General features: G+C 41.1%; 1 protein-coding gene across 4 annotated transcripts in view; it reads left to right on the top strand.

Annotated features, from left to right (window-relative positions):
* The window catches only part of AdoR (Adenosine receptor), a 200,976-nt gene that overhangs the window by 30,702 nt on the left and 152,774 nt on the right, over positions 1–17,500 (top strand). Inside the window, exon 2 of one of the 4 annotated variants that reach the window (XM_070125431.1) lies at positions 4,938–4,981. The exons of the other annotated variants lie outside the window; for them this stretch is intronic. Coding sequence (XP_069981532.1) covers positions 4,938–4,981 — 44 coding nt within the window. The remainder of the gene's footprint in view (positions 1–4,937; positions 4,982–17,500) is intronic. 4 annotated transcript variants of the gene reach the window in all.

The following is a 17,500-nucleotide window of genomic DNA, read 5'->3' as shown; positions in this document are numbered from 1 at the left end:
TAGTGGAATATAGCAAGATCGAAAGTGAGACGAGAAACAATTCAAGCTGTCACACAAAAGCTGTTGTTTCGCATTGTCTTACTATTTCAGATTGCGTGGAAGGCCATACCTCTCTCTAAATGGGCGGTCACACTAACCTTTTCTTCCCAGGGATCCCTTTACGAAGTGAGATACCTCCCCTAGTGCTAGGGAAACCAAGATGAAAATGTTTGTGTTGACTTTTCGCCCCAGCGAGAGAGGGGGAAATGAGGCCATAACAAAAACATGAGCATAATTACTAAGAAGCTTATTATTTGACTGTCCGAACAGTGATTATTATCTCATGTTAGGTGTAATGTACTTAAGTAACATATATTGCAACTAACGATCAAGGAACTCCCTGGTCGTCCTGGTGGACAAAGTGAGAGCCAGAGATAAAGAATCATGATAGCAGAACGTTAATCCTAGCAATACTGGATGAAGTCAACATGAAAATTGGCTATGTACGGGTATAACCGTACGGCTGGCAAGGCAGTGTCCCGATCGACAACGAATATTTTACTCAATTTCAGTTATAGTATTTGCTTCTTCCCAACTTCAGGTTTTATCAGGCCATAACTACGGCTCTTGTACATTACTTATTACACAAATAGCGGTATATGCCACTGAAAAGAATATAGTCAGATTTTCTGTTAATGTTGATATATGGGGTGTAGGGGTAGCTGGCACGGTTGCATAATGTTTGATAATTCCTGAAATGAGTGGATTGGCTTCTCTCTTGAAAATTTTCTATCGATATCCATAGAGTCCACGATAGTCTTCGATGGTAATTCTCCCAGAAGGTTATTGTAGACACTATGGTCGTTTCTGGGACGATGCTTCTCCACGGGGGGACATTGTGTAGAGTGGCCAATTCCGCTCTGTGGCTAACAAATTACTCGGAATGGCTGTCCGGGGATCCCCGAATAAACTATACTATTGTAACCGCTGCTTAACTCCTCGAGTGCAACTTCACATAGAGGCTCGAACGCGCACCTAACGCAAGTTTATACCGCAGTGCCCTTAACATGATTGCAGCAAACATTTTTTGGCACATGCGCGTGCGTGCATTTGTATTATAATTCATGCACACGTACATAGTGTGACCGCTAGTGTGCTCTAAGTACAAGGTCTTCATCGGCTTGATACTCTGCCAATATCTGCCCATATCGTCATTACAGAAAACAGCATCAGTCTGTGCAATCCCTCCTCGTCCGACTCCCACGCCACCCATGCGTACGTGGATGCAAGCAAGGGCGGCATGTGGGCGAACGCCGGATGTCGAGAGAGGGTCCCTCCACTTCGGCCGCGATCTTGTGTCAATATGGCTGCAGCACGTCCAGTAACATGGTTTAGCTTATACACACATCTGAATTCTGGTGTTTCTGTCCGTGTTTATTGATTTTATTTCCCTTGATAGTTTTCTTGGCCTGGCTTGTTTTGTAGCGACACACTTATCGCGAGAACATGTGGGCGTTCTCGGAAGGTGTATGTAATATATTTAATCCCTCATCCAGGATTATATCTCCGCATAATTGTGTGTGTGTGTGTGTGTGTGTGTGTGTGTGTGTGTGTGTGTGTGTGTGTGTGTGTGTGTGTGTGTGCGTGTGTATGCGTGTGTTTGTGTGTGTGCGCGCGCGTGTATGCATGTATACATACATGGGCAAAAAAAAATGTGTATATATATACATACATATATATATATATATATATATATATATATATATATATATATATATATATATATATATATGTGTGTGTGTGTGTGTGTGTGTGTGTGTGTGTGTGTGTGTGTGTGTGTGTGAGTGTGTGTATGTATGTAAGTATGTAGTATATGAATGCATATACATACGCAATTTCAGGCACTTCTATCACACGTTCTCTTCAAGAGGTAGGGATGTCCCCTTAGTATGCCTTATTATGATTCATAATAGAAGCACTGGTATTCACTAAGTTTAGTGTTCGACTTCTCGGATATGCGCTTTTGTGTACAAAATCACCTTACATACCTGCCGATAAGTTAAGAATTAGAGAAGAATTAATAATTGACGGGCTCACGTATATTAATGTTGCAGCGATTCAACACTGCAGATTTTAGTAATGTTATTGTCTGTGTGTTTTGCTGGGACTAGGCCAGGTAGCGCAGGACGCACCCCATGTTCCTTAAGACACTACCAAGACTCCTGGCAGTAGTGAAACCCGCAGCAGGATACTCGAGAGGAAGAGGTCGTGTGAGAATCGCGTTTTCAGGCCGAATGCCCTGGCGCCGATCATGTGCAAAAATCAGTGACCCTGGCATAGAGGTTTCCCTTGGGTTACTACTAGATAAAGTTGAAAACAAAAACACTCCTCTGGACTATGCTAGCAGCTTAAAATTTATGAAATAGCTTAATGAAACACACCCGGAGACTCCCTGTTCATGACTTTTATCTTTTTTATATCTTATATAAAACACTGTTTTGTTCTCAGCAAATTTTCGAAACAGGGCTAAGGAAAAGAAGACAGAGTCCAGAAAGATAATTTAAAGGAGAAAAAATGTCTGCATTATCAAGACTGTGGCTATCTATGTCTGGTGACAGCGGTCTTGTTTTTCTTTGTTGACGAAAATTCACAAAGACACAAAACTGCTGCTGTAAGATAAGCCTGTCTCCTTCTGACTGATTTTAGATAGAGAATCTCGAATAAAGATCAAAGTCAGGAGATCTGACAGGACATAAATCCTTTGAACGTTGGCTGTTCGAACACAAAAGTAATTCAATAATCATACAATTATTGAAATTTGATTACTCCAATTAAGTATCCCACGAAATGCCTGTCTCCAGTAGAGCGTAATGATGGAGTGGCAGCCGACTCGCCAAGGGGCCTTAATAAATTGAAGGCAATATTCTTTGGTGCCTCGGCGAGGATTGCGTGGCTTGGCTGTGGACGCGGCTTGAGGGTTGTCGGGCGGGTTGTTGGATCGACGTAATTACTCATCTGGTGTTCCCGTCATGCACAACCACTTTAATAAGCTAGGCGAAATTCTTCCTTCAGAACATCCCTCGGGCATCCGTGTGCGTGACTCCTTCCCACGAAGACGTACGTGTCTTTCTTCCTATTGGCTCTGGGAGAGACATGCAGGTGTTTTGCTTATAGGAACACACAGATCTAAGGGCTGGGCTGTCATAAAGTCTTTGTGGCCATACTCTGGTAGCTGATTAATGGTGTTATCTCTAGTTTGTTGTGGTTTAGCGCATAATTGTATGCTACACCCGCATCATTTTGTGACGGTCAATCAACAGGGTTTTCACATGCCAATCTGAGGTGGGAGAAAGTGCGTTTACAAATACAATCATTTGTGTGCATCATTTGATTATAGAGACCATATGGTTTTAATGTTTTTGTTGTTGTTATTATTATCATTGTTAATGTGAATATCATTCGTCTCGTTACAATGACCAACGATATCAGTCAACGACAAACACTCAGAATGTAGTACGATGTTATTCCATCTTTATATCACTGCCGGTGCTGTGAATAAAGGCAATTCAAACAAGCCTAATCTGCTCTTATCAGCAGTGCTTCCGGTAACATTTCAATTTTGCCTTTTATTCCATTTCTTATTTATAATTTATTTTGCTTCTCTTTGTCGCTCTCGGTCGCTTTCTTCAAGCCTTTGTATGTAAGCTTTTCTCAGAGAAGGCCCGGTGAGCCCTTCTGCCCGCGGTCTGGCGAACAGCCTCCTTGCGCCCGCCCGCCCGACGCGGCGCCCTTATCAGAACGGGATTGCCTCTGCGCGCGCCACCCTCGCTCTCTGATGTTGCTAAGTGTTCTCGCTGTGTATGTATACATGTATGTACTTACATTTATATCTATCTATCCATCTATCTAAGTATCTATATATCTATCTACACATACACATATACACACATATACACACACACATATATGTATAGATAGATGTATATATACATATACATAGGTGTGTATATATATAAATATATGTGTATATATACATATATATACACACATATACAAGTAAGTATACATAAGCACACACACACACACACACACACACACACACACACACACACACACACACACACACACACACACACACACACACACACACACACATATATATATATATATACAGAGGGGGGGGGGGCATATGCATATGATATAAATACATGCATACATATAATTCACAGAAAAACTGCTTGCAAGCATAAATTTTGATAGATCCATTGACTAATTTGCGTATACCATTTTACTCGTATATTCCCATGGAATGTTATGAAATAAAACAACAAATAGAAGTATTTATTGCAGCTTTCAGTTAGATTTTAGAAACAAAACAGTTGTCTGAGCGCGTTGCTTCACCCTAGAAATAAAGTGAAGTAATTTTCCCTTGCGCTAGTCCGTGAATTGAACACTCATCACCAAAGTCCCCTCATTTATTCTCTTCCGTCGAACAAATTAAGGAGATGTAAAATTCATTTTGAAGTGGATATAATTTGTCTCGTTGGAGCCGGTAGGAACTCTGGATCTCTGAGGCTGCAAAGAATCGGGAACTCTTTCCATTTTAATTAGGAGATCAAGCTCAGTTGTTGCCATATCGTTTCTGAACTGGCAAACGGCCACATGGCAACTACTGTAGACCCTATGGACGGACGGCCGACCATAGGAATGATGCTGACAGCTGACAAAGGATGGCCCTCCAATCCCGCAGAAGAAGGATAAGTCAGAATGCGAAGCTGAGGCTCGCCATGGCCATGCCGCAGGGCAGGCAGGGCCAATCTGTGCAGCCGAAGACCGCTCCCTCGCAAGAACATTAGTACTATTACGTCAGCGGGGAGGAAGGCGTCGATAAGGGACGTAGCAGGGGAACGATCGGACTTGAATAAACATCAGCCAACGCCCTTTTGTTTGCTTTCCAGCGCCCTCGTGTTGACCTGCCCGCGGGCTCTCCGCGCTGGTGAAGGTAAGTCCCTGCTCGGGCGACCCCGATATGTTCCTTTGTCCGCTGCAGACTGCCTTCGGTTTCCGACCGCTGCCCGGTCTGTTTCCGAGGAAGTTGCGACGTCGCTTGAAAATGCGAATGGGTGCGAGTGCCTTCCTCCGACCTTAAGCGGCTGTGCTTGCATCTGCCAAGCGAGTGTTGGATCTCTATAATACTCTCATCATCGTTGGCCAACGACTACCGGAGCGCAGTTACAATGATCTCTGAAGGATATAATGTTCTAAAAGAGAGAAACCAGTAGGAGAGGAAATGAGTCGGAGCAAGACACATAAGAAATAAACTCAATAACATGTTTTGATAATTCGTACGTAAATAAATCATTGCGTTCATCATGACTCTCATATTTATTTTCATAACATTCACTTTCATCTTCACCTTCATTTTCATCTTCACTTTTATCATCTTCATTATATTTACCTTCATCTTCACCTTCGCCTTCATATTCGCCATCATCTTCACCTTCTTCACTTTCGCCTTACCCTTCATCTTCACCTTCATAATGGCTATCATTTTCACCTTCACCTTCATCTTCACCATCAATTTCACCTTCATCTCTACCTTCATCTTTACCTTCATCTTACCTCCATCTTTACCTTCAACTTCACCTTCATCTTGACCTTCATCTTCACCTTCATCTTCACCTTCAACTTCACCTTCATCTTCACATTCAACTTCGCCTTCATCTTCACATTCATCTTCACCTTCATCTTCACCTTCATATTCGCCTTCATCTTCACCTTCATCTTCACCTTCATCTTTACCTGCATCTTCACCTTCATCTTCACCTTCAACTTCACCTTCATCTTCAGCTGCATCTTCACCTTTATCTTCACCATCATCTTCACCTTCATCTTCACTTTCATCTTCACCTTCATCTTCACCTTCATCTTACCTTAATCTTTACCATCATCTTCACCTTCATCTTCACCTTCATCTTTACCTTCATCTTCACCTTCATCTTCACCTTCATCTTCACCTTCATCTTCACCTTCATCTTACCTTCATCTTCACCCTCATCTTGACCTTCATCTTTACCTTCATCTTCATCTTCACCTTCAACTTTACCTTCATCTTCACCTTCATCTTCACCTTCAACTTCACCTTCATCTTCACCTTCATCTTCACCTTCATTTTCACCTTCATCTTCACCTTCATCTTCACCTTCATCTTCACCTTCATCTTCACCTTCATCTTCACCTTCATTTTCACTTTCATCTTCACCTTCATCTTCACCTTCATCTTCACCTTCATCTTCACCTTCATCTTCACCTTCATCTTCACCTTCATCTTCACCTTCATCTCCACCTTCATCTTCACCTTCATCTTACCTTCTTCACCTTCATCTTCACCTTCATCTTACCTTCTTCACCTTCATCTTCACCTTCATCTTCACCTTCATCTTACCTTCTTCACCTTCATCTCCACCTTCATCTTCACCTCCATCTTTACCTGCATCTTCACTTTCATCTTCACCTTCAAATTCACCTTCATCTTCACCTTCATTTTTACCTTCATCTTCACCTTCATCTTACCTTCTTCACCTTCATCTCCACCTTCATCTTCACCTTCATCTTTACCTTCATCTTCACCTTCATCTTCACCTTCATCTTCACCTTCATCTTACCTTCTTCACCTTCATCTCCACCTTCATCTTCACCTTCATCTTTACCTTCATCTTTACCTCCATTTTCACCTTCATCTTCACCTTCATCTTACCTTCTTCACCTTCATCTCCACCTTCATCTCCACCTTCATCTTCACTTTTATCTTACCTTCTTCACCTTCATCTCCACCTTCATCTTCACCTTCATCTTCACCTTCAACTTAACTTTCATCTTCACCTTCAACTTCACCTTCATCTTCACCTTCATCTTCACTTTCATCTTCACCCATCTTCACCTTCATCTTACCTTCATCTTCACCTTCATCTTCACCTTCATCTTCACCTTCAACTTCACTTTCATCTTCACCTTCAACTTCACCTTCATCTTCACCTCCATCTTCACCTTCATCTTCACCTTCATCTTCACCTTCATCTTCACCTTCATCTTCACTTTCATTTTCACCTTCATCTTCACCTTCAACTTCACCTTCATCTTCACCTTCATCTTCGCCTTCATCTTCACCTTCATCTTCACCTTCATCTTCACCTTCATCTTCACCTTCATCTTCACCTTCATCTTCACCTTCATCTTCACTTTCGACTTCACCTTCATCTTCACCTTCAACTTCAACTTCATCTTCACCTTCATCTTCACCTTCATCTTCACCTTCATCTTCACCTTCATCTTCACCTTCATCTTCACCTTCATCTTCACCTTCATCTTCACCTTCATCTTCACCTTCATCTTAACCTTCATCTTCACTTCCATTTTCACCTTCATCTTCACCTTCAACTTCACCTTCACCTTCACCTTCACCTTCAACTTCGCCTTCATCTTCACCTTCATCTTCACCTTCATCTTCACCTTCATCTTCTCCTTCATCTTACCTTCATCTTCACCTTCATCTTCACCTTCATCTTCACCTTATATCTTCACCTTCATCTACACCTTCATCTTCACCTTCATCTTCACCTTCATCTTCACCTTCATCTTCACTTCCATCTTCACCTTCATCTTCACCTTCATCTTCACCTTCATCTTCACCTTCATCTTCACCTTCATCTTCACCTTCATCTTCACCTTCATCTTCACCTTCATCTTACCTTCTTCACCTTCATCTCCACCTTCATCTTCACCTTCATCTTCACCTTCATCTTACCTTCTTCACCTTCATCTCCACCTTCATCTTCACCTTTAACTTTACCTTCATCTTACCTTCATCTTCACCTTCATCTTCACCTTCATCTTCACCTTCAACTTCACCTTCATCTCTACCTTCATCTTCACCTTCAACTTTACCTTCATCTTACCTTCTTCACCTTCATCTCCACCTTCATCTTCACCTTCAACTTTACCTTCATCTTACCTTCATCTTCACCTTCATCTTCACCTTCATCTTCACTTTCATCTTCACCTTCATCTTCACCTTATATCTTCACCTTCATCTTCACCTTCATCTTCGCCTTCAATTTCGCCTTCATCTTCATCTTCACCTTCATCTTCACCTTCATCTTCCCCTTCATCTTCACCTTCATCTTACCTTCATCTTCACTTTCATCTGCACATTCATCTTAACCTTCAACTTCGCCTTCATCTTCACCTTCATCTTCACCTTCATCTTCAACTTCATCTTCACCTTCATCTTCACCTTCATCTTCACCTTCATCCTCACCTTCATCTTCACCTTCATCTTCAACTTCAGCCTCACCTTCATCTTCACCTTCATCTTCACCTTCATCTATACCTTCAACTTACCTTCTTCACCTTCAACTTCACCTTCATCATCTCCTTCATCTTCACCTTCATCTTCACCTTCATCTTCAACTTCATCTTCACCTTCATCTTTACCTTCATCTTCACCTTCATCTTCACCTTCATCTTCACCTTCATCTATACCTTCATCTTCATCTTCAACTTCGCCTTCATCTTCACCTTCCTCTTCACCTTCATCTATATCTTCACCTTACCTTCATCTTCACCTTCAACTTCACCTTCATCATCTCCTTCATCATCTCCTTCATCTTCACCTTCATTTTCACCTTCATCTTTACCTTCAACTTCGCCTTCATCTTCACCTTCATCTTCACTTTCATCTTCACTTTCATCTTTACCTTTCTCTTACCTTCAACTTCGCCTTCATCTTCACCTTCATCTTACCTTCTTCACTTTCATCAGCTTCACCTTCAACTTCGCCTTCATCTTCACCTTCATCTTCACCTACATTTTTACCTTCAACTTCGCCTTCATCTTCACCTTCAACTTCACCTTCATCTTCACCTTCATCTTCACCTTCATCTTCACCTTCATCTTCACCTTCATCTTCACCTTCATCTTCACCTTCATCTTCACCTTCATCTTCACCTTCATCTTCACCTTCATCTTCACCTTCATCTTCGCTTTCAATTTCACCTTCATCTTCACCTTCATCTTCACCTTCATCTTCACCTTCATCTTCACCTTCATCTTCACCTTCATCTTCACCTTCATCTTCACCTTCATCTTCACTTTCATCTTCAGCTTCATCTTTACCTTCGACTTCGCCTTCATCTTCACCTTCATCTTCACCTTCATCTTCAACTTCATCTTCACCTTCATCTTCACCTTCATCTTCACCTCCATCTTCACCTTCATCTTCACCTTCATCTTCACCTTTATCTTCACCTTCATCTTCAACTTCACCTTCACCTTCACCTTATCTTCAACTTCATATTCACCTTCATCTATACCCTCAACTTACCTTCATCTTCACCTTCAACTTCACCTTCATCATCTCCTTCATCTTCACCTTCATCTTCACCTTCATCTTCAACTTCATCTTCACCTTCATCTTTACCTTCATTTTCACCTTCATCTTCACCTTCATCTTCACCTTCAGCTTCACTTTCAACTTCACCTTCATCATCTCCTTCATCTTCACCTTCATCTTCAACTTCATCTTCACCTTCAGCTTTACCTTCATCTTCACCTTCAACTTCGCCTTCATTTTCACCTTAATCTTCACCTTCATCTTCACCTTCAACTTCACCTTCATCTTCACCTTCATCCTCACTTTCATCTTCACCTTCATCTTCACCTTCATCTTTTCAGCTTCGCCTTCATCTTCACCTTCATCTTCACCTTCAACTTCACCTTCATCTTCACTTCATCTTACCTTCATCTTCACCTTCATCTTCCCCTCCATCTTCACCTTCAACTTCACCTTCATCTTCACCTTCATCTTCACCTTCAATTTCACCTTTATCTTCACCTTCATCTTCACCTTCATCTTCACCTTCATCTTCCCCTTCATCTTACCTTCACCTTTATCTTCACCTTCATCTTACCTTAATCTTTACCTTCATCTTCACCTTCATCTTCACCTTCATCTTGACCTTCATCTTACCTTCATATTCACCTTCATCTTCACCCTCATCTTCACCTTCATCTTTACCTTCATCTTCACCTTCAACTTCACCTTTATCTTGACCTTCATCTTGACCTTCAACTTCACCTTCATCTTCACCTTCATCTTCACCTTCATCTTTACCTTCATCTTCACCTTCAACTTCACCTTCATCTTCACCTTCATCTTCACCTTCATCTTCACCTCCATCTAACCTTCTTCACCTTCATCTTCACCTTCACCTTCATCTTACCTTCTTCACCTTCATCTCCACCTTCATCTTCACCTCCATCTTTACTTTCATCGTCACCTTCATCTTCACCTTCAACTTCACCTTCATCTTCACCTTCATCTTTACCTTCATCTTAACTTTCAACTTTACCTTCATCCTCACCTTCATCTTCACCTTCAACTTAACCTTCATCTTCATCTTCACCTTCAACTTCACCTTCATCTTCATCTTCATCTTCGCCTTCATCTTCGCCTTCATCTTCACCTTCATTTTCACCTTCATCTTCACCTTCATCTTCACCTTCCTCTTCACCTTCATCTTTACCTTCATCTTTACCTTCATCTTCACCTTCATCTTCACCTTCATCTTTGCCTTCCTCTTCACCTTCATCTCCACCTTCATCTTTACCTTCATCTTCACCTTCATCTGCACATTCATCTTTACCTTCATCTTCACCATCTTGACCTTCAACTTCACCTTCATCTTCACCTTCATCTTCACCTTCATCTTCACCTTCATCCATACCTTCATCTTCACCTTCATCTTCATCTTCAACTTCACCTTCACCTTCATCTTCACCTTCAGCATCACCTTCATCATATCCTTCATCTTACCTACATCTTCACCTTCAACTTCACCTTCATCTTACCTACATCTTCACCTTCAACTTCACCTTCATCTTCTCCTTCATCTTCATCTTCAACTTCTTCTCCTTCATCTTCACCTTCAACTTTTCCTTCATCTTACCTTCATCTTCACCTTCATATTCACCTTCATCTGCACCTTCATCTTCACCTTCATCTTCACCTTCATCTTCACTTTCATCTTCACCTTCATCTTCATCTTCATCTTCACCTTATATCTTCACCTTCATCTTCGCCTTCAACTTCGCCTTCATCTTCATCTTCACCTTCAACTTCACCTTCATCTTCACCTTCATCTTCACCTTTATCTTCACCTTCATCTTCACCTTCAACTTCACCTTCATCTTCACCTTCATCTTCATCTTCAACTTCACCTTCATCTTCACCTTCACCTTCACCTTCACCTTCATCATTACCTTCATCTTACCTTCATCTTCACCTTCAACTTCACCTTCATCTTCGCCTTCATCTTTACCTTCATCTTCACTTTCATCTTCACCTTCAACTTCGCCTTCATCTTCACCTTCATCTTCACCTTCATCTTTACCATCATCTTCACCTTCATCTTCACCTTCAACTTCACCTTCATCTTCATCTTCACCTTCATCTTCACCTTCATCTTCACTTTCATCTTCACCTTCATCTTCACCTTCATCTTCACCTTCATCTTCACCTTCATCTTCACCTTCATCTTCACCTTCATCTTCACCCTCATCTTCACCTTCATCTTGGACTTCATCTTGATCTTCATCTTGACCTTCAACTTCACCTTCATCTTCACCTTCATCTTCACCTTCATCTTTACCTTCATCTTCACCTTCATCTTCACCTTCATCTTCACCTTCAACTTCGCCTTCAACTTCACCTTTATCTTCACCTTCATCTAACCTCCTTCACCTTCATCTTCACCTTCATCTTCACCTTCATCTTTACCTTCATCTTCACCTTCATCTTCACCTCCATCTTTACCTTCATCTTCACCTTCATCTTCTCCTTCATCTTCACCTTCATCTTCACCTTCATCTTTACCTTCATCTTAACCTTCAACTTTACCTTCATCCTCACCTTCATCTTCACCTTCAACTTAACCTTCATCTTCACCTTCACCTTCAACTTCACCTTCATCTTCACCTTCATCTTCATCTTCGCCTTCATCTTCACCTTCATCTTCACCTTCATCCTCACCTTCATCTTCACCTTCATCTTCACCTTTCTCTTCACCTTCATCTTTACCTTCCTCTTCACCTTCATCTTCACCTTCATCTTCACCTTCATCTTTACCTTCCTCTTCACCTTCATCTACACCTTCAACTTCACCTTCATCTTCACCTTCATCTGCACATTCATCTTTACCTTCATCTTCACCATCTTGACCTTCAACTTCACCTTCATCTTCACCTTCATCTTCACCTTCATCCTCACCTTCATCTTCACCTTCATCTATACCTTCATCTTCACCTTCATCTTCATCTTCAACTTCACCTTCACCTTCATCTTCATCTTCACCTTCAGCTTCACCTTCATCATATCCTTCATCTTACCTTCATCTTCACCTTCAACTTCACCTTCATCTTCTTCATCTTCTCCTTCATTTTCACCTTCATCTTCAACTTCTCCTTCTCCTTCATCTTCACCTTCAACTTTTCCTTCATCTTCACCTCCATCTTCACCTTCATCTTCACCTTCATCTGCACCTTCATCTTCACCTTCATCTTTACCTTCATCTTCACTTTCATCTTCACCTTCATCTTCATCTTCATCTTCACCTTATATCTTCACCTTCATCTTCACCTTCAACTTCACCTTCATCTTCACCTTCATCTTCACCTTCATCTTCACCTTCATCTTCAACTTCATCTTCATCTTCATCTTCACCTTATATCTTCACCTTCATCTTCACTTTCATCTTCACCTTCATCTTCATCTTCATCTTCATCTTCACCTTCATCTTCACCTTCATCTTCACCTTCCTCTTCACCTTCCTCTTCACCTTCATCTTCACCTTCATCTTCACCTTCATCTTCACCTTCATCTTCACCTTCATCTTTACCTTCCTCTTCACCTTCATCTCCACCTTCAACTTCACCTTCATCTTCACCTTCATCTGCACATTCATCTTTACCTTCATCTTCACCATCTTGACCTTCAACTTCACCTTCATCTGCACATTCATCTTTACCTTCATCTTCACCATCTTGACCTTCAACTTCACCTTCATCTTCACCTTCATCCTCACCTTCATCTTGACCTTCATCTATACCTTCATCTTCACCTTCATCTTCATCTTCAACTTCAACTTCACCTTCAGCTTCACCTTCATCATATCCTTCATCTTACCTTCATCTTCACCTTCATCTTCACCTTCATCTTCACCTTCATCTTCACCTTCTCCTTCTCCTTCATCTTCACCTTCAACTTTTCCTTCATCTTTCCTTCATCTTCACCTTCATCTGCACCTTCATCTTCACCTTCATCTTCACCTTCACCTTCACCTTCATCTTCATCTTCACCTTCATCTTCACCTTCACCTTCATCTTCACCTTCATCTTCACCTTCAACTTCACCTTCATCTTCACCTTCATCTTACCTTCTTCACCTTCATCTCCACCTTCATCTTCACCTTTATCTTCACCTTCACCTTCACCTTCATCTTAACCTTCATCTCTACCTTCATCTTCACCTTGATCTTCACCTTCAACTTCACCTTCATCTTCACCTTCATCTCTACCTTCATCTTCACCTTCATCTTACCTTCATCTTCACCTTCATCTTACCTTCACCTTCACCTTCATCTTCACCTTCATCTTCACCTTCAACTTCACCTTCATCTTCACCTTCATCTTACCTTCTTCACCTTCATCTCCACCTTCATCTTCACCTTTATCTTCACCTTCACCTTCACCTTCATCTTAACCTTCATCTCTACCTTCATCTTCACCTTGATCTTCACCTTCAACTTCACCTTCATCTTCACCTTCATCTTCACCTTCATCTTCACCTTCATCTTTACCTTCATCTTCACCTTCTTCACCTTCAACTTCACCTTCATCTCTACCTTCATCTTCACCTTTATCTTCACCTTCATCTTCACTTTCATCTTCACCTTCATCTTCACCTTCATCTTACCTTAATCTTTACCTTCATCTTCACCTTCATCTTCACCTTCATCTTCACCTTCATCTTCACCTTCATCTTCACCTTCATCTTACCTTCATCTTCACCTTCATCTTCACCTTCATCTTCACCTTCATCTTCACCTTCATCTTACCTTCATCTTCACCCTCATCTTCACCTTCATCTTTACCTTCATCTTCATCTTCACCTTCAACTTTACCTTCATCTTGACCTTCATCTTGACCTTCATCTTGACCTTCAACTTCACCTTCATCTTCACCTTCATCTTCACCTTCATTTTCACCTTCATCTTCACCTTCATCTTCACCTTAATCTTACCTTCTTCACGTTCATCTTCACCTTCATCTTCACCTTCATCTTACCTTCTTCACCTTCATCTCCACCTTCATCTTCACCTCCATCTTTACCTTCATCTTCACCTTCATCTTCACCTTCAACTTCTACTTCATCTTCACCTTCATCTTTACTTTCATCTTAACCTTCAACTTTACCTTCATCCTCACCTTCATCTTCACCTTTAACTTAACCTTCATCTTCATCTTCACCTTCATCTTCACCTTCATCTTCACCAATATCTTCATCTTCATCTTCGCCTTCATCTTCACCTTCATTTTCACCTTCAACTTCACCTTCATCTTCACCTTCATCTTCACCTTCATCTTCACCTTCATCTTCACCTTCTTCTTCACCTTCATCTTTACCTTCCTCTTCAACTTCATCTTCACCTTCATCTTTACCTTCCTCTTCACCTTCATCTCCACCTTCATCTTTACCTTCATCTTCACCTTCATCTGCACATTCATCTTTACCTTCATCTTTACCATCTTGACCTTCAACTTCACCTTCATCTTCACCTTCATCTTCACCTTCATCTATACCTTCATCTTCACCTTCATCTTCATCTTCAACTTCACCTTCACCTTCATCTTCACCTTCAACTTCACCTTCATCATTACCTTCATCTTACCTTCATCTTCACCTTCAACTTCACCTTCATCTTCTCCTTCATCTTTATCTTCTTCTTCACCTTCATCTTCACCTTCATCTTCACCCTCTCCTTCACCTTCAACTTTTCCTTCATCTTACCTTCATCTTCACCTTTATCTTCACCTTCATCTTTACCTTCATCTTACCTTCATCTTCAACTTCAACTTCACCTGCATCTTCTCCTTCATCTTCATCTTCTTCTTCACCTTCATCTTCACCTTCATCTTCACCCTCTCCTTCTCCTTCATCTTCACCTTCAACTTTTCCTTCATCTTACCTTCATCTTCACCTTCATCTTCATCTTCACCTTATATCTTCACCTTCATCTTCACCTTCAACTTCACCTTCATCTTCACCTTCATCTTCACCTTCATCTTACCTTCTTCACCTTCATCTTCACCTTCATCTTCACCTTAATCTTACCTTCTTCACCTTCATCTTTACCTTCATCTTCACCTTCCTCTTCACCTTCATCTTCACCTTCATCTTCACCTTCATCTTTACCTTCCTCTTCACCTTCATCTCCACCTTCATCTTCACCTTCATCTTCATCTTCACCTTCATCTTCACCTTCATCTTCACCTTCATCTCCACCTTCATCTTCACCTTCATCTTCACCTTCATCTTCACCTTCATCTTTGCCTTCATCTTCACCTTCATCTTCACCTTATATATTCACCTTCATCTTACCTTCAACTTCACCTTCATCTTCACCTTCATCTTTACCTTCATCTTCATCTTCATCTTCACCTTCATCTTCACCTTCATCTTCACCTTATATCTTCACCTTCATCTTCATCTTCAACTTCGCCTTCATCTTCACCTTCTTCTTCACCTTCATCTTCACCTTCATCTTCACCTTCATCTTCACCTTCATCTTCACCTTCATCTTCACCTTCATCTTCACCTTCATCTTCACCTTCATCTTCACCTTCATCTTTGCCTTCCTCTTCACCTTCATCTCCACCTTCATCTTTACCTTCATCTTCACCTTCATCTGCACATTCATCTTTACCTTCATCTTCACCATCTTTACCTTCAACTTCACCTTCATCTTCACCTTCATCTTCACCTTCATCTTTACCTTCCTCTTCACCTTCATCTCCACCTTCATCTTTACCTTCATCTTCATCTTCATCTGCACATTCATCTTTACCTTCATCTTCACCATCTTTACCTTCAACTTCACCTTCATCTTCACCTTCATCTTCACCTTCATCTTCACCTTCATCTTCACCTTCATCTTCACCTTCATCTATACCTTCATCTTCATCTTCAACTTCACCTTCACCTTCATCTTCACCTTCAGCTTCACCCTCATCATTACCTTCATCTTTCCTTCATCTTCACCTTCATCTTTACCTTCATCTTCACTTTCATATTCACCTTCATCTTCATCTTCACCTTATATCTTCACCTTCATCTTCACCTTCAACTTCACCTTCATCTTCACCTTCATCTTCACCTTCATCTTTGCCTTCATCTTCACCTTCATCTTCACCTTCATCTTCACCTTATATCTTCACCTTCATCTTACCTTCAACTTCGCCTTCATATTCACCTTCATCTTTACCTTCATCTTCATCTTCATCTTCACTTTCATCTTCACCTTCATCTTCACCTTATATCTTCGCCTTCAACTTCGCCTTTATCTTCACCTTCATCTTCACCTTCATCTTCGCCTTCAACTTCGCCTTCATCTTCACCTTCATCTTCACCTTCATCTTACCTTCATCTTCACCTTCACCTTCGCCTTCTTCACCTTTATCTTCAACTTCGTCTTCGCCTTCATCTTACCTTCATTTTCACCTTCAACTTCAACTTCATCTTACCTTCATTTTCACCTTCAACTTCACTTTCATCTTCACCTTCAAGGTCGCCTTCTTTGCCTTCATCTTTACCTTCATCTTTACTTTCATCTTCACCTTCACTTTTACCTTTAATTTCGCCTTCATCTTCACCTTCAGTTTCGCCTTCATCTTCACCTCCATCTTTACCTTCATCTTCATCTTCACATTAATTTTTACCTTCAGGTTTACCTTCATCTTCACCTTCAGCTTTGCCTTCATCCTCACCCTCATCGTCACCTTCATCTTTACCTTCATCTTCATCTTTATCTTCACCTTTATCTTCACCTTCATCTTTACCTTCAACTTCGTCTTCATATTCGCTGTCATCTTTACCCTCATCTCCACCTTCAACTTCGCTTTCATAGTCACCATTATCTTCACCATTACCTTCATCTACGCCTTCACGTTCGCCATCATCTTCATCTTCACTTTCATCCTTGCACTTATATTTGCCATCATCTTCACTTTCATCCTTGCACTTATATTTGCCACCATCTTCACTTTCATCCTTGCACTTATATTTGCCACCATCACTTTCATCCTTGCACTTATATTTGCCACCATCACTTTCATCCTTGCACTTATATTTGCCACCATCTTCACTTTCATTTGCACCTTCGTTTTTACCTTTACATTCCCCTTAATT

This window comes from Penaeus vannamei, chromosome 9, assembly GCF_042767895.1.
Source record: "Penaeus vannamei isolate JL-2024 chromosome 9, ASM4276789v1, whole genome shotgun sequence".
NCBI lineage: Eukaryota > Metazoa > Arthropoda > Malacostraca > Decapoda > Penaeidae > Penaeus > Penaeus vannamei.
The sequence above is the reverse complement of the archived record's forward strand: the minus strand, read 5'-3'. Positions and strand labels throughout refer to the sequence as shown.